The 25,060-nt window shown below is 41.7% G+C and overlaps 1 protein-coding gene across 1 annotated transcript; it reads right to left on the bottom strand.

The window, feature by feature from the left end:
• Positions 1–23,268: 23,268 nt before the first annotated feature.
• Positions 23,269–24,135, bottom strand: LOC113327584. The gene has a single exon (XM_026574761.1). The coding sequence runs from the start codon at positions 24,133–24,135 to the stop codon at positions 23,269–23,271; it is 867 nt and encodes a 288-aa protein (XP_026430546.1).
• Between the last annotated feature and the right edge of the window lie 925 nt (positions 24,136–25,060).

Below are 25,060 nucleotides of genomic sequence, written 5' to 3'. Positions count from 1 at the left end.
GACGCACTATGTTACGGCACACCACGTTGTGTTGCACAATCTTATGGCACGCCAAGTCAGACCATATTCAAGCACATCTTGTTCCGGACATATCATTTTATGGTACACCATATTCCGACGCACTATGTAACGGCACACCACATTCTGACACACAACACCTGGTTTTGGAAATACCATATTATGGCACACCATATTCTAACGCACAATCTTATGGCACACTAAGTCACACCATATTCAAGCACACCTTGTCCTAGACATATCATGTTATGGCACACCATATTCCAACGCACTATGTTATGGAAGATCACATTCTGACACACAACACCTTGTTCTGTACATATCATGCTATGGCACACCATATTTCGACGCATTATGTTATGGCACACCACGTTCTAACATACACCACCTGTTCTAGACATATCAAGTTATAGCACACCATATTCCGACGCACTATATTATGGCACACCACGTTTTGTTGCACAATCTTATGGCACGCCAAGTCACACCATATTCAAGCACACATTGTACTAGACATATCATGTTATGGAACACCATATTCTGACACTCAACACCTGGTTCTGGACATATCATGTTATGGCACACCCACTTTCTGACACACAACACCTTGTTCTTGACATATCAAGTTATGGCACACCATATTCCGACGCACTATGTTATGGCACGCCGAGTTCTGTCGCACAATCTTATGGCACGCCAAGTCATATCATATTCAAGCACACCTTGTTCTGGACACATCATGTTATGGCACACCATATTCTGACGCATTATGTTACGACACACCACATTCTGCCGCACAACACCTGGTTTTGGACATATCATGTTATGGCAAACCATATTCTGACGCACAATCCTAAGACACACCAAGTCACACCATATTCAAGCACACCTTGTTCTGGACATATCTTGTTATGGCACACCATATTCCAACGCACTATGTTATGGCAGACCACGTTCTGACACACATCACCTTGTTCTGGACATATCATGTTATGTCACACCATATTCCGACGCACAATGTTATGGCACACCAAGCCACACCATATTCAAGAACACCTTGTTCTGGACATATCATGTTATGGCACACCATATTCTGACGCACTATGTTATGGCACACCATGTATTGACACACAACACATTGTTCTGGACATATCATGTTATAGCACACCATATTCCGACGTACAATGTTACGACACACCACATTCTGACACACAACATCTGGTTTTGGACATAGCATGTTATGACACACCATATTCTGACGCACAATCTTATAGCACACCAAGTCACACCATATTCAAGAACACCTTGTTCTGGACATATCATGTTATGGCACACCATATTCCAACGCACTATGTTATGGCAGACCACGTTCTGACACACAAAACCTTGTTATGGACATATCATGTTATGGCAAACCATATTCCGACGCACTATGTTATGGCACACCAAGCCACACCATATTCAAGCACATATTGTTCTGGACATATCATGTTATGGCACACCATATTCTGACGCACTGTGTTATGGCACACCACATATTGACACACAACAGCTTATTCTAGACATATGTTGTTATGACACACCATATTCCGACGTATTATTTTAATGCACACCATATAAAGTTATGGCACACCACGTTCTGACACACAACACCTTGTTCTTGACATATTAAGTTATGGCACACCATATTCCGACGCACTATGTTATGGCACACCACGTTATGTCGCACAATCTTATGGCACAGCAAAGTCAGACCATATTCAAGCACACTTTGTTCTAGACATATCATTTTATGGAACACCATATTCCGACGCACTATGTTACGGCACACCACGTTGTGTTGCACAATCTTATGGCACGCCAAGTCAGACCATATTCAAGCACATCTTGTTCCGGACATATCATTTTATGGTACACCATATTCCGACGCACTGTGTAACGGCACACCACATTCTGACACACAACACCTGGTTTTGGAAATACCATATTATGGCACACCATATTCTAACGCACAATCTTATGGCACACTAAGTCACACCATATTCAAGCACACCTTGTCCTGGACATATCATGTTATGGCACACCATATTCCAACGCACTATGTTATGGAAGATCACATTCTGACACACAACACCTTGTTCTGGACATATCATGCTATGGCACACCATATTCCGACGCATTATGTTATGGCACACCACGTTCTAAAACACACCACCTGTTCTAGACATATCAAGTTATAGCACACCATATTCCGACGCACTATATTATGGCACACCACGTTTTGTTGCACAATCTTATGGCACGCCAAGTCACACCATATTCAAGCACACATTGTACTAGACATATCATGTTATGGAACACCATATTCTGACACTCAACACCTGGTTCTGGACATATCATGTTATGGCACACCCACTTTCTGACACACAACACCTTGTTCTTGACATATCAAGTTATGGCACACCATATTCCGACGCACTATGTTATGGCACGCCGAGTTCTGTCGCACAATCTTATGGCACGCCAAGTCATATCATATTCAAGCACACCTTGTTCTGGACACATCATGTTATGGCACACCATATTCTGACGCATTATGTTACGACACACCACATTCTGCCGCACAACACCTGGTTTTGGACATATCATGTTATGGCAAACCATATTCTGACGCACAATCCTAAGACACACCAAGTCACACCATATTCAAGCACACCTTGTTCTGGACATATCTTGTTATGGCACACCATATTCCAACGCACTATGTTATGGCAGACCACGTTCTGACACACATCACCTTGTTCTGGACATATCATGTTATGTCACACCATATTCCGACGCACAATGTTATGGCACACCAAGCCACACCATATTCAAGAACACCTTGTTCTGGACATATCATGTTATGGCACACCATATTCTGACGCACTATGTTATGGCACACCATGTATTGACACACAACACATTGTTCTGGACATATCATGTTATAGCACACCATATTCCGACGTACAATGTTACGACACACCACATTCTGACACACAACATCTGGTTTTGGACATAGCATGTTATGACACACCATATTCTGACGCACAATCTTATAGCACACCAAGTCACACCATATTCAAGAACACCTTGTTCTGGACATATCATGTTATGGCACACCATATTCCAACGCACTATGTTATGGCAGACCACGTTCTGACACACAAAACCTTGTTATGGACATATCATGTTATGGCAAACCATATTCCGACGCACTATGTTATGGCACACAAAGCCACACCATATTCAAGCACATATTGTTCTGGACATATCATGTTATGGCACACCATATTCTGACGCACTGTGTTATGGCACACCACGTATTGACACACAACAGCTTATTCTAGACATATTATGTTATGACACACCATATTCCGACGCATTATGTTAATGCACACCATATAAAGTTATGGCACACCACGTTCTGACACACAACACCTTGTTCTTGACATATTAAGTTATGGCACACCATATTCCGACGCACTATGTTATGGCACACCACGTTCTGTCGCACAATCTTATGGCACAGCCAAGTCAGACCATATTCAAGCACACTTTGTTCTGGACATATCATTTTATGGAACACCATATTCCGACGCACTATGTTACGGTACACCACGTTGTGTCGCACAATCTTATGGCACGCCAAGTCAGACCATATTCAAGCACATCTTGTTCCGGACATATCATTTTATGGTACACCATATTCCGACGCACTATGTAACGGCACACCACATTCTGACACACAACACCTGGTTTTGGAAATACCATATTATGGCACACCATATTCTAACGCACAATCTTATGGCACACTAAGTCACACCATATTCAAGCACACCTTGTCCTGGACATATCATGTTATGGCACACCATATTCCAACGCACTATGTTATGGAAGATCACATTCTGACACACAACACCTTGTTCTGGACATATCATGCTATGGCACACCATATTCCGACGCATTATGTTATGGCACACCACGTTCTAAAACACACCACCTGTTCTAGACATATCAAGTTATAGCACACCATATTCCGACGCACTATATTATGGCACACCACGTTTTGTTGCACAATCTTATGGCACGCCAAGTCACACCATATTCAAGCACACATTGTACTAGACATATCATCTTATGGAACACCACATTCTGACACTCAACACCTGGTTCTGGACATATCATGTTATGGCACACCCACGTTCTGACACAGAACACCTTGTTCTTGACATATCAAGTTATGGCACACCATATTCCGACGCACTATGTTATGGCACGCCACGTTCTGTCGCACAATCTTATGGCACGCCAAGTCAGACCATATTCAAGCACACCTTGTTCTGGACACATCATGTTATGGCACACCATATTCTGACGCATTATGTTACGACACACCACATTCTGACGCACAACACCTGGTTTTGGAAATATCATGTTATGGCAAACCATATTCTGACGCACAATCTTAAGACACACCAAGTCACACCATATTCAAGCACACCTTGTTCTGGACATATCTTGTTATCGCACACCATATTCCAACGCACTATGTTATGGCAGACCACGTTCTGACACACATCACCTTGTTCTGGACATATCATGTTATGGCACACCATATTCTGAACGCACTATGTTATGGCACACCATGTATTGACACACAACACCTTGTTCTGGACATATCATGTTATAGCACACCATATTCCGACGTACAATGTTACGGCACACCACATTCTGACACACAACATCTGGTTTTGGACATATCATGTTATGACACACCATATTTTGACGCACAATCTTATAGCACACCAAGTCACACCATATTCAAGCACACCTTGTTCTGGACATATCATGTTATGGCACACCATATTCCAACGCACTATGTTTGGCAGACCACGTTCTGACACACAACACCTTGTTCTGGACATATCATGTTATGGCAAACCATATTCCGACGCACTATGTTATGGCACACCAAGCCACACCATATTCAACACATATTGTTCTAGACATATCATGTTATGGCACACAATATTCTGACGCACTTTGGTATGGCACACCACGTATTGACACACAACAGCTTATTCTAGACATACTATGTTATGACACACCATATTCCGACGCATTATGTTAATGCACACCATATAAAGTTATGGCACACCACGTTCTGACACACAACACCTTGTTCTTGACATATTAAGTTATGGCACACCATATTCCGACGCACTATGTTATGGCACACCACGTTGTGTCGCACAATCTTATGGCACGCCAAGTCAGACCATATTCAAGCACATCTTGTTCCGGACATATCATTTTATGGCACACCATATTCCGACGCACTATGTAACGGCACACCACATTCTGACACACAACACCTGGTTTTGGAAATACCATATTATGGCACACCATATTCTAACGCACAATCTTATGGCACACTAAGTCACACCATATTCAAGCACACCTTGTCCTGGACATATCATGTTATGGCACACCATATTCCAACGCACTATGTTATGGCAGATCACGTTCTGACACACAACACCTTGTTCTGGACATATCATGTTATGGCACACCATATTCCGACGCACTATGTTATGGCACACCAAGCCACACCATATTCAAGCACACCTTATTCTAGACATATTATGTTATGACACACCATATTCCGACGCATTATGTTAATGCACACCATATAAAGTTATGGCACACCACGTTCTGACACACAACACCTTGTTCTTGACATATTAAGTTATGGCACACCATATTCCGACGCACTATGTTATGGCACACCACGTTCTGTCGCACAATCTTATGGCACAGCCAAGTCAGACCATATTCAAGCACACTTTGTTCTGGACATATCATTTTATGGAACACCATATTCCGACGCACTATGTTACGGCACACCACGTTGTGTCGCACAATCTTATGGCACGCCAAGTCAGACCATATTACAGCACATCTAGTTCCGGACATATCATTTTATGGTACACCATATTCCGACGCACTATGTAACGGCACACCACATTCTGACACACAACACCTGGTTTTGGAAATACCATATTATGGCACACCATATTCTAACGCACAATCTTATGGCACACTAAGTCACACCATATTCAAGCACACCTTGTCCTGGACATATCATGTTATGGCACACCATATTCCAACGCACTATGTTATGGCAGATCACGTTCTGACACACAACACCTTGTTCTGGACATATCATGTTATGGCACACCATATTCCGACGCACTATGTTATGGCACACCAAGCCACACCATATTCAAGCACACCTTTTTCTAGACATATCATGTTATGGCACACCATATTCTGACGCACTATGTTATGGCACACCATATAAAGTTATGGCACACCACGTTCTGACACACAACACCTTGTTCTTGACATATTAAGTTATGGCACACCATATTCCGACGCACTATGTTATAGCACACCATGTTCTGTCGCACAATCTTATGGCACAGCCAAGTCAGACCATATTCAAGCACACTTTGTTCTGGACATATCATTTTATGGAACACCATATTCCGACGCACTATGTTACGGCACACCACGTTGTGTCGCACAATCTTATAGCACGCCAAGTCATACCATATTCAAGCACATCTTGTTCCGGACATATCATTTTATGGCACACCATATTCCGACGCACTATGTAACGGCACACCACATTCTGACACACAACACCTGGTTTTGGAAATACCATATTATGGCACACCATATTCTAACGCACAATCTTATGGCACACTAAGTCACACCATATTCAAGCACACCTTGTCCTGGACATATCATGTTATGGCACACCATATTCCAACGCACTATGTTATGGCAGATCACGTTCTGACACACAACACCTTGTTCTGGACATATCATGTTATGGCACACCATACTCCGACGCACTATGTTATGGCACACCAAGCCACACCATATTCAAGCACACCTTGTTCAAGACATATCATGTTATGACACACCATATTCCGACGCATTATGTTAATGCACACCATATAAAGTTATGGCACACCACGTTCTGACACACAACACCTTGTTCTTGACATATTAAGTTATGGCACACCATATTCCGACGCACTATGCTATGGCACACCACGTTCTGTCGCACAATCTTATGGCACAGCCAAGTCAGACCATATTCAAGCACACTTTGTTCTAGACATATCATTTTATGGAACACCATATTCCGACGCACTATGTTACGGCACACCACGTTGTGTCGCACAATCTTATGGCACGCCAAGTCAGACCATATTCCAGCACATCTAGTTCCGGACATATCATTTTATGGTACACCATATTCCGACGCACTATGTAACGGCACACCACATTCTGACACACAACACCTGGTTTTGGAAATACCATATTATGGCACACCATATTCTAACGCACAATCTTATGGCACACTAAGTCACACCATATTCAAGCACACCTTGTCCTGGACATATCATGTTATGGCACACCATATTCCAACGCACTATGTTATGGAAGATCACGTTCTGACACACAACACCTTGTTCTGGACATATCATGTTATGGCACACCATACTCCGACGCACTATGTTATGGCACACCAAGCCACACCATATTCAAGCACACCTTGTTCAAGACATATTATGTTATGACACACCATATTCCGACGCATTATGTTAATGCACACCATATAAAGTTATGGCACACCACGTTCTGACACACAACACCTTGTTCTTGACATATTAAGTTATGGCACACCATATTCCGACGCACTATGCTATGGCACACCACGTTCTGTCGCACAATCTTATGGCACAGCCAAGTCAGACCATATTCAAGCACACATTGTACTAGACATATCATGTTATGGAACACCACATTCTGACACTCAACACCTGGTTCTGGACATATCATGTTATGGCACACCCACGTTCTGACACACGACACCTTGTTCTTGACATATCAAGTTATGGCACACCATATTCCGACGCACTATGTTATGGCACGCCACGTTATGTCGCACAATCTTATGGCACGCCAAGTCAGACCATATTCAAGCACACCTTGTTCTGGACACATCATGTTATGGCACACCATATTCTGACGCATTATGTTACGACACACCACATTCTGACGCACAACACCTGGTTTTGGACATATCATGTTATGGCAAACCATATTCTGACGCACAATCTTAAGACACACCAAGTCACACCATATTCAAGCACACCTTGTTCTGGACATATCTTGTTATGGCACACCATATTCCAACGCACTATGTTATGGAAGACCACGTTCTGACACACATCACCTTGTTCTGGACATATCATGTTATGTCACACCATATTCCGACGCACAATGTTATGGCACACCAAGCCACACCATATTCAAGAACACCTTGTTCTGGACATATCATGTTATGGCACACCATATTCTGACGCACTATGTTATGGCACACCATGTATTGACACACAACACCTTGTTCTGGACATATCATGTTATAGCACACCATATTCCGACGTACAATGTTACGGCACACCACTTTCTGACACACAACATCTGGTTTTGGACATAGCATGTTATGACACACCATATTCTGACGCACAATCTTATAGCACACCAAGTCACACCATATTCAAGCACACCTTGTTCTGGACATATCATGTTATGGCACACCATATTCCAACGCACTATGTTATGGCAGACCACGTTCTGACACACAACACCTTGTTCTGGACATATCATGTTATGGCAAACCATATTCCGACGCACTATGTTATGGCACACAAAGCCACACCATATTCAAGCACATATTGTTCTGGACATATCATGTTATGGCACACCATATTCTGACGCACTATGTTATGGCACACCACGTATTGACACACAACAGCTTATTCTAGACATATTATGTTATGACACACCATATTCCGACGCATTATGTTAATGCACACCATATAAAGTTATGGCACACCACGTTCTGACACACAACACCTTGTTCTTGACATATTAAGTTATGGCACACCATATTCCGACGCACTATGTTATGGCACACCACATTCTGTCGCACAATCTTATGGCACAGCCAAGTCAGACCATATTCAAGCACACTTTGTTCTGGACATATCATTTTATGGAACACCATATTCCGACGCACTATGTTACGGCACACCACGTTGTGTCGCACAATCTTATGGCACGCCAAGTCAGACCATATTACAGCACATCTAGTTCCGGACATATCATTTTATGGTACACCATATTCCGACGCACTATGTAACGGCACACCACATTCTGACACACAACACCTGGTTTTGGAAATACCATATTATGGCACACCATATTCTAACGCACAATCTTATGGCACACTAAGTCACACCATATTCAAGCACACCTTGTCCTGGACATATCATGTTATGGCACACCATATTCCAACGCACTATGTTATGGCAGATCACGTTCTGACACATAACACTTTGTTCTGGACATATCATGTTATGGCACACCATATTCCGTCGCACTATGTTATGGCACACCAAGCCACACCATATTCAAGCACACCTTGTTCTAGACATATCATGTTATGGCACACCATATTCTGACGCACTATGTTATGGCACACCATATAAAGTTATGGCACACCATATAAAGTTATGGCACACAACACCTTGTTCTTGACATATTAAGTTATGGCACACCATATTCCGACGCACTATGTTATGGCACACCACGTTCTGTCGCACAATCTTATGGCACAGCCAATTCAGACCATATTCAAGCACACTTTGTTCTGGACATATCATTTTATGGAACACCATATTCCGACGCACTATGTTACGGCACACCACGTTGTGTCGCACAATCTTATGGCACGCCAAGTCAGACCATATTCAAGCAGATCTTGTTTCGGACATATCATTTTATGGCACACCATATTCCGACGCACTATGTAACGGCACACCACATTATGACTCACAACACCTGGTTTTGGAAATACCATATTATGGCACACCATATTCTAACGCACAATCTTATGGCACACTAAGTCACATCATATTCAAGCACACCTTGTCCTGGACATATCATGTTATGGCACACCATATTCCAACGCACTATGTTATGGCAGATCACGTTCTGACACACAACACCTTGTTCTGGACATATCATGTTACGACACACCATATTCCGACGCACTATGTTATGGCACACCAAGCCACACCATATTCAAGCACACCTTGTTCTAGACATATTATGTTATGACACACCATATTTCGACGCATTATGTTAATGCACACCATATAAAGTTATGGCACACCACGTTCTGACACACAACACCTTGTTCTTGACATATTAAGTTATGGCACACCATATTCCGACGCACTATGTTATGGCACACCACGTTCTGTCACAATCTTATGGCACAGCCAAGTCAGACCATATTCAAGCACACTTTGTTCTGGACATATCATTTTATGGAACACCATATTCCGACGCACTATGTTACGGCACACCACGTTGTGTCGCACAATCTTATGGCACGCCAAGTCAGACCATATTCAAGCACATCTTGTTCCGGACATATCATTTTATGGCACACCATATTCCGACGCACTATGTAACGGCACACCATATTCTGACACACAACACCTGGTTTTGGAAATACCATATTATGGCACACTATATTCTAACGCACAATCTTATGGCACACTAAGTCACACCATATTCAAGCACACCTTGTCCTGGACATATCATGTTATGGCACACCATATTCCAACGCACTATGTCATGGCAGATCACGTTCTGACACACAACACCTTGTTCTGGACATATCATGTTATGGCACACCATATTCCGACGCACTATGCTATGGCACACCAAGCCACACCATATTCAAACACACCTTGTTCTAGACATATCATGTTATGGCACACCATATTCTGACGCACTATGTTATGGCACACCATATAAAGTTATGGCACACCACGTTCTGACACACAACACCTTGTTCTTGACATATTAAGTTATGGCACACCATATTCCGATGCACTATGTTATGGCATACCACGTTCTGTCGCACAATCTTATGGCACAGCCAAGTCAGACCATATTCAAGCACACTTTGTTCTGGACATATCATTTTATGGAACACCATATTCCGACGCACTATGTTACGGCACACCACGTTGTGTCGCACAATCTTATGGCACGCCAAGTCAGATCATATTAAAGCACATCTTGTTCCGGACATATCATTTTATGGCACACCATATTCCGACGCACTATGTAACGGCACACCACATTCTGACACACAACACATGGTTTTGGAAATACCATATTATGGCACACCATATTCTAACGCACAATCTTATGGCACACTAAGTCACACCATATTCAAGCACACCTTGTCCTGGACATATCATGTTATGGCACACCATATTCTAACGCACTATGTTATGGCAGATCACGTTCTGACACACAACACCTTGTTCTGGACATATCATGTTATGGCACACCATATTCCGACGCACTATGTTATGGCACACCAAGCCACACCATATTCAAGCACACCTTATTCTAGACATATTATGTTATGACACACCATATTCCGACGCATTATGTTAATGCACACCATATAAAGTTATGGCACACCACGTTCTGACACACAACACCTTGTTCTTGACATATTAAGTTATGGCACACCATATTCCGACGCACTATGTTATGGCACACCACGTTCTGTCGCACAATCTTATGGCACAGCCAAGTTAGACCATATTCAAGCACACTTTGTTCTGGACATATCATTTTATGGAACACCATATTCCGACGCACTATGTTACGGTACACCACGTTGTGTCGCACAATCTTATGGCACGCCAAGTCAGACCATATTCAAGCACATCTTGTTCCGGACATATCATTTTATGGTACACCATATTCCGACGCACTATGTAACGGCACACCACATTCTGACACACAACACCTGGTTTTGGAAATACCATATTATGGCACACCATATTCTAACGCACAATCTTATGGCACGCCAAGTCACACCATATTCAAGCACACATTGTACTAGACATATCATGTTATGGAACACCACATTCTGACACTCAACACCTGGTTCTGGACATATCATGTTATGGCACACCCACGTTCTGACACACAACACCTTTTTCTTGACATATCAAGTTATGGCACACCATATTCCGACGCACTATGTTATGGCACGCCACGTTCTGTCGCACAATCTTATGGCACGCCAAGTCAGACCGTATTCAAGCACACCTTGTTCTGGACACATCATGTTATGGCACACCATATTCTGACGCATTATGTTACGACACACCACATTCTGACGCACAACACCTGGTTTTGGACATATCATGTTATGGCAAACCATATTTTGACGCACAATCTTAAGACACACCAAGTCACACCATATTCAAGCACACCTTGTTCTGGACATATCTTGTTATGGCACACCATAGTCCAACGCACTATGTTATGGCAGACCACGTTCTGACACACATCACCTTGTTCTGGACATATCATGTTATGTCACACCATATTCCGACGCACAATGTTATGGCACACCAAGCCACACCATATTCAAGAACACCTTGTTCTGGACATATCATGTTATGGCACACCATATTCTGACGCACTATGTTATGGCACACCATGTATTGACACACAACACATTGTTCTGGACATATCATGTTATAGCACACCATATTCCGACGTACAATGTTACGACACACCACATTCTGACACACAACATCTGGTTTTGGACATAGCATGTTATGACACACCATATTCTGACGCACAATCTTATAGCACACCAAGTCACACCATATTCAAGAACACCTTGTTCTGGACATATCATGTTATGGCACACCATATTCCAACGCACTATGTTATGGCAGACCACGTTCTGACACACAAAACCTTGTTATGGACATATCATGTTATGGCAAACCATATTCCGACGCACTATGTTATGGCACACAAAGCCACACCATATTCAAGCACATATTGTTCTGGACATATCATGTTATGGCACACCATATTCTGACGCACTGTGTTATGGCACACCACGTATTGACACACAACAGCTTATTCTAGACATATTATGTTATGACACACCATATTCCGACGCATTATGTTAATGCACACCATATAAAGTTATGGCACACCACGTTCTGACACACAACACCTTGTTCTTGACATATTAAGTTATGGCACACCATATTCCGACGCACTATGTTATGGCACACCACATTCTGTCGCACAATCTTATAGCACACCAAGTCACACCATATTCAAGCACACCTTGTCCTGGACATATCATGTTATGGCACACCATATTCCAACGCACTATGTTACGGCACACCACGTTCTGACACACAACACCTTGTTCTGGACATATCATGTTATGGCAAACCATATTCCGACGCACTATGTTATGGCACACAAAGCCACACCATATTCAAGCACATATTGTTCTGGACATATCATGTTATGGCACACCATATTCTGACGCATTGTGTTATGGCACACCACGTATTGACACACAACAGCTTATTCTAGACATATTATGTTTTGACACACCATATTCCGACGCGTTATGTTAATGCACACCATATAAAGTTATGGCACACCACGTTCTGACACACAACACCTTGTTCTTGACATATTAAGTTATGGCACACCATATTCCGACGCACTATGTTATGGCACACCACATTCTGTCGCACAATCTTATGGCACATCCAATTCAGACCAAATTCAAGCACACTTTGTTCTGGAGATATCATTTTATGGAACACCATATTCCGACGCACTATGTTACGGCACACCACGTTGTGTCGCACAATCTTATGGCACGCCAAGTCAGACCATATTCAAGCACATCTTGTTCCGGATATATCATTTTATGGCACACCATATTCCGACGCACTATGTAACGGCACACCACATTCTGACACACAACACCTGGTTTAGGAAATACCATATTATGGCACACCATATTCTAACGCACAATCTTATGGCACACTAAGTCACATCATATTCAAGCACACCTTGTCCTGGACATATCATGTTATGGCACACCATATTCCAACGCACTATGTTATGGCAGATCACGTTCTGACACACAACAACTTGTTCTGGACATATCATGTTATAGCACACCATATTCCGACGCACTATGTTATGGCACACCAAGCCACACCATATTCAAGCACACCTTGTTCTAGACATATTATGTTATGACACACCATATTCCGACGCATTATGTTAATGCATACCATATAAAGTTATGGCACACCACGTTCTGACACACACCACCTTGTTCTTGACATATTAAGTTATGGAACACCATATTCCGACGCACTATGTTATGGCACACCACGTTCTGTCGCACAATCTTATGGCACAGCCAAGTCAGACCATATTCAAGCACACTTTGTTCTGGACATATCATTTTATGGAACACCATATTCCGACGCACTATGTTACGGCACACCACGTTGTGTCGCACAATCTTATGGCACGCCAAGTCAGACCATATTCAAGCACATCTTGTTCCGGACATATCATTTTATGGCACACCATATTCCGACGCACTATGTAACGGCACACCATATTCTGACACACAACACCTGGTTTTTGAAATACCATATTATGGCACACCATATTCTAACGCACAATCTTATGGCACACTAAGTCACACCATATTCAAGCACACCTTGTCCTGGACATATTATGTTATGGCACACCATATTCCAACGCACTATGTTATGGCAGATCACGTTCTGACACACAACACCTTGTTCTGGACATATCATGTTATGGCGCACCATATTCCGACGCACTATGTTATGGCACACCAAGCCACACCATATTCAAGCACACCTTGTTCTAGACATATCATGTTATGGCACACCATATAAATTTATGGCACACCACGTTCTGACACACAACACCTTGTTCTTGACATATTAAGTTATGGCACACCATATTCCGACGCACTATGTTATGGCACACCACGTTCTGTCGCACAATCTTATGGCACAGCCAAGTCAGACCATATTCAAGCACACTTTGTTCTGGACATATCATTTTATGGAACACCATATTCCGACGCACTATGTTACGGCACACCACGTTGTGTCGCACAATCTTATGGCACGCCAAGTCAGACCATATTAAAGCACATCTTGTTCCGGACATATCATTTTATGGCACACCATATTCCGACGCACTATGTAACAGCACACCACATTCTGACACACAACACATGGTTTTGGAAATACCATATTATGGCACACCATATTCTAACGCACAATCTTATGGCACACTAAGTCACACCATATTCAAGCACACCTTGTCCTGGACATATCATGTTATGGCACACCATATTCTAATGCACTATGTTATGGCAGATCACGTTCTGACACACAACACCTTGTTCTGGACATATCATGTTATGGCACACCATATTCCGACGCACTATGTGATGGCACACCAAGCCACACCATATTCAAGCACACCTTGTTCTAGACATATTATGTTATGACACACCATATTCCGACGCATTATGTTAATGCACACCATATAAAGTTATGGCACACCACGTTCTGACACACAACACCTTGTTCTTGACATATTAAGTTATGGCACACCATATTCCGACGCACTATGTTATGGCACACCACGTTCTGTCGCACAATCTTATGGCACAGCCAAGTCAGACCATATTCAAGCACACTTTGTTCTGGACATATCATTTTATGGAACACCATATTCCGACGCACTATGTTACGGTACACCACGTTGTGTCGCACAATCTTATGGCACGCCAAGTCAGACCATATTCAAGCACATCTTGTTCCGGACATATTATGTTATGGCACACCATATTCCGATGCACTATGTTATGGCACACCAAGCCACTCCATATTCAAGCACACCTTGTTCTAGACATATCATATTATGGCACACCATATTCTGACGCACTATGTTATGGCACACCATGTATTGACACACAACACCTTATTCTGGACATACCATGTTATGGCACACTATATTCCGACGCATAATGTTATGGCACACCACGTTCTGACACACAACACCTTGTTCTTGACATATCAAGTTATGACACACCATATTCTGACACACTATGTTATGGCACACCATGTTCTGTCGCACAATCTTATGGCACGCCAAGTCAGACCATATTCAAGCACACCTTGTTCTGGACATATCATTTTATAGCATACCATATTCCGACGCACTATGTTACGGCACACCACATTGTGACACACAACACCTGGTTTCGGACATACCATATTATGGCACACCATATTCTGACGCACAATCTTATGGCACACCAAGTCATACCATATTCAAGCACACCTTGTTCTGAACATATCATGCTATGGCACACCATATTCCGACGCATTATGTTATGGCACACCACGCTCGAACACACACCACCTGTTCTAGACATATCAAGTTATAGCACACCATATTCCGACGCACTATATTATGGCACACTACGTTTTGTTGCACAATCTTATGGCACGCCAAGTCACACCATATTCAAGCACACATTGTACTGGAAATATCATGTTATGGCTCACCCTCTTCCGACGAGCTATGTTATGGCATACCACATTCTGACACTCAACACCTGGTTCTGGACATATCATGTTATGGCACACCCACATTCTGACACACAACACCTTGTTCTTGACATATCGAGTCATGGGACACCATATTCCGACGCACTATGTTATGGCACGCCACGTTCTGTCGCACAATCTTATGGCACGCCAAGTCACACCATATTCAACCACATATTGTACTGGACATATCATGTTATGGAACACCATATTTCGACGCGCTATGTTACGGCACACCACATTCTGACACTCAACACCTGGTTCTGGACATATCATGTTATGGCACACCATATTCTGACGCACAATCTTATGGCACACCAAGTCATACCATATTCAAGCACACCTTGTTCTGGACATATTATTTTGTAGCACACCATATTCCGACGCACTATATTATGGCACACCACGTTTTGTTGCACAATCTTATGGAACGCCAAGTCACACCATATTCAAGCACACATTGTACTGGACATATCATGTTATGGCACACCCTCTTCCGACAAGCTATGTTATGGCATACCACATTCTGACACTCAACTCCTGGTTCTGGACATATCATGTTATGGCACACCCACGTTCTGACACACAACACCTTGTTCTTGACATATCAAGTTATGGCACACCATATTCCGACGCACTATGTTATGGCACACCACGTTCTGTCGCACAATCTTATGGCACGCCAAGTCACACCATATTAAAGAACACCTTGTTCTGGACATATCATGTTATAGCACACCATATTCCGATGTACTCTGTTACGGCACACCAAAACACACCATATTTAAGCACACCTTGTTCTTGACATATTATTTTATATCACACCATATTCTGACGCATTGTGTTATGGAACACCACGTTCTGACACACAACACCTTGTTCTGGACATATCATGTTATGTCACACCATACTCTGACGCACTTTGTTATGGCACACCACGTTCTGACACATAACACCTTGTTCTAGACATATCATGTTATGGCACACCATATTCCGACGCATTATGTTATGGCACACCACGTTCTAACACACAATACCTTGTTCTAGACATATAAATTTATGGCACACCATATTCAAGCACACCTTGTTTTGGACATATCATGTTATGGCACACCATATTATGACGCACTATGTTATGGCGCACCACGTACTGACACACAAGACCTTGTTCTGAACATATCTTGTTATGGCACACCATATTCCGACGCATTATGTTATGGCACACCGCGTTCTGACACACAACACCTTGTTCATGACATATCAAGTTATGGCACACCATATTCCGACACACTATGTTATGGCACACTACGTTTTGTCGCACAATCTTGTGGCACGCCAAGTCAGACCATATTCAAGCACACCTTGTTCTGGACATATCATTTTATGGCACACCATATTCTGACGCACTATGTTACGATACACCACATTCTGACACACAACACCTGGTTTTGGACATACCATGTTATGGCACACCATATTCCTACGTACTATGTTATGGCACACCATGTTCTAAAACACAATCTTATGGCACACCAAGTCACACCATATTCCGACGCAGTATGTTACGGCACACGATATTCCAACGTTTTTTTTTTTTGATAAGTCAAAAATTGTATTAATAGATAACAAAATTTACAAAAAATAGATTACAGGAAAAGAGGTCACAGCAACCCCAAAAACTTGTAACACTACTTGAAACGATAATAGGAAACATTAGATTTTTCAACAGAATTTAAAAAATCAGGTCTTGCTTCATACTGAATTCCTTCTTCATTATCTAGATAACAACCATTCTTAGCCATCTTATCTGCTGAAAAATTCGCCTCTCTGAAAGTATGAATAATCCTTATAGAAATATAATGATTGCATAGCCTCTCCCATCTTGTTCTTGCAAACCAAGGAATAGAAGAGCTTTGTAAAGCTTGAACTACTCCATAGGAATCAGATTGCACACAAATACGATCATAATTCCATTGCATTGCCCATTCCATACCAATTATAATTGCATATAGTTCCGCCAGATAGTTTGTAGTAACTCCAAGACCAATACTCAAAGTACCAACAACTGCACAGCTAGAGTCTCTTGCCACCACTCCTTCTCCCGCAATGCATGGATTCCCACGCGCTGCTCCATCACAACAAATTAGAATCTCATTAAGATCCGGAGGCTTCCATAACACTTCAATAGGCTGCTGGTGGCTAACACTTCTATGAACCACACGGAAGTAATCCAACAGCATCATATCTTCCACACTGTTGCGCATAAACCCTTTTAGACGGACTGAATATTCTTGTATTAGCTTCAGCACTCTTTTAGAAAAAAGACTCCAGCTCGGTTTCTGTTTCTCAAAGATGCATTTGTTGCGCATAGCCCAAAGTTCTGACCTGATTACTAAGTTCGCCACCAGCCACAAGTCACGGACAATTGCCCTTCTTCCCTTCGCTGCCTTGAAAGAAGCCACAATGTTGAAATTTGCTGACATACCAAAGATACCAGAAATCCAAGACCACGCACGAGCTGCAAAAGAACAATGAAAAAGAATATGTTCTAGAGATTTTTCCTCAGTTTCACACAGAACACACTTGTTAGCCAAATTAATGTTGAACCTAGATTGAATGATATCCAAAGTGGCACAAGCACCACGAATAAATTTCCAGTTTTGAGCCGCAAGTTTAGGGTGAATTTCCTTCCTCCACAACATAGACGCTGCATTGAATCTACCATGTTTCTTACGAATAAGTTCCTTGGCAGAACTTACCGAAAAATCACCTGAAAAGTTTGGCATCCAAACTCTCTTATATTCACCCCCATTTGGCAAAGGAAGATTATGCATATCCACACCAGCCGCGAGTAAACAGTTCAAGTGATTTTCAGAGAAAACCCATTGGTTATCCCTATAACAATCACTCACCAAAACCAATCTGTCAAGAGTAAAATCATCTAGTATCTCTGCAAAACATTTTTCTCCATGCCAAATATCATAATAGAGAGAAGTAGACCTGCCATCACCAAGAAGAACTTTCGTGTTAGCCTCCACATATTTATAAACCCTTCTAATGCCTGGAAGAATGGTAGACTTCACCCCATAAGTCTTAATGTAGCCTCTTCGACTAAAAAATTTAGCCTTAAGATAACCTGCCCAATTCTTCTTAGAAGTACTGATTTTCCACCATAACTTCATCAACATTGCAAAATTCATAGTAGCCATACGAGATAACCCAACCCCCCTCCTCAAGGGCAACAGATTTTATCATACGCCACCACAACAGCACGACTGACATTAGAGTCACCAGACCAAATAAAATTCCTAATTGCACGCTCACATTGCACAATGAACTTGCTAGGCCACTTATAAATAGCCATATTATGAATGGAATAACTCGAAATAACAGATTTAACAAGCACAATGCGGTCATGAAAAGATAAAAGAAAACCCTTCCAACCAGCAAGCTGGGTTTTAATCTTCTCAACCACATTTGCAATATGATGATACCTAACAGCACCAGGCATTATTTGAACACCCAAATAACGATCAGGGAAAGAAGCAACACTCATACCCAAATAATCAACAAGATAATTACGTCTACTCAACGAACCACCACCATAATAAATTTTACTCTTTTGGCGACAAACAGATTGACCCGAAGCACGCTGATACTTACCCAACAGATCCACCAGATTATTAATGCTCCGCAAATTTCCTTTACAGAAAATCATAATATCATCAGCAAAAAAGAGATGAGTAGGAGAAATACCACCTCTAGTTACCATGTAAGACATCTTCTTCTCTGCAAAAAGCTTTGTGATATTTCTGCTAAGGACATCTTCCATCAAAACAAAGATCAAGGGAGAAAGAGGATCTCCCTGACGTAAACCTCTATTTATCTTGAAAAAACCCTCCGGACTGCCATTCAAGAGAATAGAGATTCTAGCAGAATTGAAGATATGAGAAATCCAAGTGCACCAATGCTCCGAGAAACCATACCTACGAAAAACCTCCAAGACAAAAGACCAACTGACCGTGTCAAAAGCTTGAGAGATATCAAGCTTAAGGCCCAAATTACCATCCTTACGATTGATATGAAGTTCATTAATTCTCAGAAGCAAGACTAATGTTTTCATGGATGTTACGCCCTTTCATGAAAGCCACCTGTTCTTCAGAAACAAGTTTATCTAAAACGCTCCCCAGTCTAGTAGCTAAGATCTTAGTAAAGATTTTGAAGAAAAAATTACTGAGACCAATAGGACGAAAATTACGAAGAGAATTAGCACCTCTTACCTTGGGAATCAAAACAATTAGACTAGAATTTACCCCATTTGGGATATGACCAGAATTCCAGCAATAAATAACGGCTCTTAATAAATCATCTTGAATAATATCCCAGCAGTGTCTATAGAAACATCCAGAAAACCCATCCGGCCCTGGAGCACTGTCTGCCCCTAGATCAAAAACTGCTTGTTTAATCTCCTCAGAAGATGGAATTCTGTCCATGGCTAAACTTTCCTCCTCCGAGATGCTAATATGACATAGTCAAATAAAATAGGATCAATCTCCCTCCGGCCCATTAAACTTGTCCTCATAATAGTGCACAACATGATTTCTAAGCAGCTCATAATCAGAAATAGTTGCCTGCACTGTCAACAAGTTCAGAGATAGTGTTAGAACTTCTACGAATTCTAATGCTATTATGAAAGAAATTAGTGTTACTTGAACCCTCCACAAGCCACTTATTTCTAGATTTGCTTAAGCATAGTATTCAACTGAGCACGAGTATCATTAAGTTTAGCCATAGCATCCTTCATAATATTTAGCTTAGTAATGTCATCCGGGTTATCATCAGAAAGAAGAGCAGCTGCCTCAAACCTCAACTGATCCTGCTTTAACCTAGAATGCACATTACCAAAAACACGAAGATTCCATTCCTTGATAATTCCTTTTAGTCTCTTTAATTTTTGAGTGAAAATAAAATCAAAAGACCCAGAAATAGGCATATTCCAACTATCTCTAACCATACGAAGGAAATCAGAATGTAAGAACCACATCTTTTGAACTCGAAAAGGAGCTCTTTTGGGTCTTGGAACAGCAAAAGGAAAACCCAAAAGAGTAGAATGGTCAGAAACTTCCCTAGGAAGAGCTTTACACCGCCAATTCTCAAATTTTTCAAGCCAAGCCGCATTAATAATAGCACGATCAAGTTTACTAACAATTCTAGTCATACCTGATTGTCTATTCGTCCAAGTGAACTTACTTCCCAAGCATCAGCTTCAAAAAGATTGTTGTCATCCAACCAATCTGAAAACTCATTAATAGCTGAGGTTCTAGGTTCAAGACCACCCTTCTTCTCATCCAAACGAAGAATACAGTTAAAATCCCCAATGACTAACCAAGGAATACCATCACCAGAACTAACAAGTTGCTGCCAAAGACTCCTCCTAGTAACCTGAATATAGCTAGCATGGACAAAAGAAACATGAACACCATCCACCTCAACCGTTATTGCCTGCTTACTGACATTAACAATTGAAAGATTTAGAGTATTTGAATAACAAACCCAAATATTAGCAATACTAGAAGAAGAAGCATTATTAATAACATGAGAAGAATAACCTTCTCTAAGCAAACCATATCTGAACCCAGCAGAACAGGGAACTTTTGGTTCAGCAATACCAAAAATATCAGGTTTAAAATCTCTAATCAACTCCTTAGTTTATCTTGAGCTACATCACGTGCAACTCCATTGATATTCCAAAACAACACCCGCATTTAAACAATAGGATTTTGATTATTGGTTAGCTGTACTTCAGAAGTACTTGAGGAGGATTTTAATCTTGGAGAAGAACCTTTCTTGCTCGAACTCCTAGCTCTGATTCCTCATCCAAATCGGTTAAAACATCAACATCCCTCAAAGTGTCTAGTCTAGCCTGAAAAGCCAAAAGCTGTTGATGCTTAGCCTTACGTGCAACTTCATCAATATGCCCAAGCTCATGTACACTTGCCGTTTCACCCACAAGAGTACTATCCAAGATATTAAACTTGTTTGAAGAGACGTATTCAGAACTCTCTCCACAGCTGCACAAACAGGAGTATAAATAGCTTCCGAAACAGGAATCCTACCCGGATTAGGAAGTCTAGTTCTAGCCAATTCAACATTCCCACCAGGCTTAGTATTTAAGGCAACAGTACTCAGCGACTTTGCCCTACTAACTAAAACTGAATGCGCAGCAACAGCCTTCTCCGCCATAGCTGCAGCAGTGCGCATTGCAGCTTCGGACCTGATCAGATCTTCCTGAAGCTGTTGTTCATAATCAGCACCAATCCTCACCACATCAACCTGCACACGAGTCTGTAGCAACTTTCTTATTCTTCTTACCATTCTTCTTATGACTTATAGTCTGCCATGTATCATTATTCTCCCCTTGATGAATAACCAGAGTTTGAGGTTGCTGAGCCTGATGCAAAGCATTCTGCTGTGTTGCTTGGTTTGCTGAAGAACTTCCCACTCTAAAGTTCTATCTAACTGTAGAGAAGAAAACCACCCAGCTGCTGCGATGAGGAACCAGCATTTTTTCGACGTCTGTACGTGCATGAGCTGCATGTAATGCATTAACTGCATGCTTCTTCCTACATTCTTTATCTAAGTGCCCAACAATCTTGCACTTGGAGCAAAACTTAGGTTGTTTTAGAATTTCAATAGGTTGCAGAAAGTGTCGACCATCAACTTCAACATAAACTGAATCAGTATCATGTTTAGCAAAATCTATATCAATCAAAACAGATGCATAATGACCATATTCATGATTTAGGGTTCTCTTATCTACCACAATGGGTGTTCCAAGAGATTTCCCTAAAGCTAAAAGCGTTTTTTCTACCCACATCTCCACGGGCAGGCTAGGAAACTTCACCCAAACCGTTGAATGAGAAGTACATTGCTTGTCTGCGTCAAACCCTGGATACCATTCAATCAAACGAAGAGGCTGATCATTAACAATCCATGGATTTTTGTTGCCATCCTTGAAAACTTTGTCTTTGTCATCTTGAGTTAATAGTTTTATAATGAAGAAACCACGGTTCATAGGGATAAACTGAACCCCAGCTTCTCCCAAACCCCATTGCTGTTCCAGATTTTTTTTAACATCAATGAGCTTCACACCTTTGAGATCTAATCTTCCAATAAGGCTAAATCTCCATATTTGACAGCCTTCTTCATAATAGTCTTGAGGAATAACAACAGCCGGTTTTCCATCTCTGGTAGTAGGGTTTGGTAAAGAGCCTATATCAACAGTTGTTGAAACTTGTTTTTTGTTATGTTTTCCCATCACCAATTCAGCAAACGTGAACTTAGGATGATTAGAATCACCCACAGATTTTTCTCCCATCGTAATCACCAAGGATGATTATAGTATTGAGCGCCAGATATTTTTGAAAGTTTGTAAACCCTAAACCCTAAGGAAAATCGCCTCAGAGCCAAGAGAGAGAAAAAAAACTTCAAATTTGCACAATAATATATATATATCATGATATGGCACACCATATTCTGACGCACAATCTTATGGCACACTAAGTCACACCATATTCAAGCACACCTTGTTCTGGACATATCATGTCATGGCACACCATATTCTGACGTACTATGTTATGGCACACCACGTACTGACACACAACACCTTGTTCTGATCATATCATGTTATGACACACTATATTCTGACGCATTATGTTATGGCACACCACGTTCTGACGCACAACACCTTGTTCTCAAGTTATGGCACACCATATTCCCACGCATTATGTTATGGCACACCACGTTCTGTCGCACAATCTTATGGCACGCCAAGTCAGACCATATTCAAGCACACCTTGTTCTGGACATATCATGTTATTGGCACACTATATTCCGATGCAGTATATTACGGCACACCACATTCTGACACACAACACTTGGTTTTGGACATATCATGTTATGACACAGCATATTCTGACGCACAATCTTATGGCACACCAAGTCACACCATATTTAGGCACACCTTGTACTTGACATATCATGTTATGGCACACCATATTCCGACGCAATATGTTACGGCACACCACATTATGACGCACAACACCTGGTTTTGGACATATCATGTTATGGCACACCATATTCTGACGCACAATCTTATGGCACACCAAGTCACACCATATTCAAGCACACCTTGTTCTGGACATATCATGTTATGGCAGACCATATTCCAACGCACTATGATATGGCACACCACGTTCTGACACACTACACCTTGTTCTGGACATATCATGTTATGGCACACC

This window comes from Papaver somniferum, unplaced genomic scaffold, assembly GCF_003573695.1.
Source record: "Papaver somniferum cultivar HN1 unplaced genomic scaffold, ASM357369v1 unplaced-scaffold_104, whole genome shotgun sequence".
Taxonomy (NCBI): Eukaryota; Viridiplantae; Streptophyta; class Magnoliopsida; order Ranunculales; family Papaveraceae; genus Papaver; species Papaver somniferum.
Note: the sequence above shows the minus strand (reverse complement) of the source record. Positions and strands in the feature narration are given on the sequence as shown.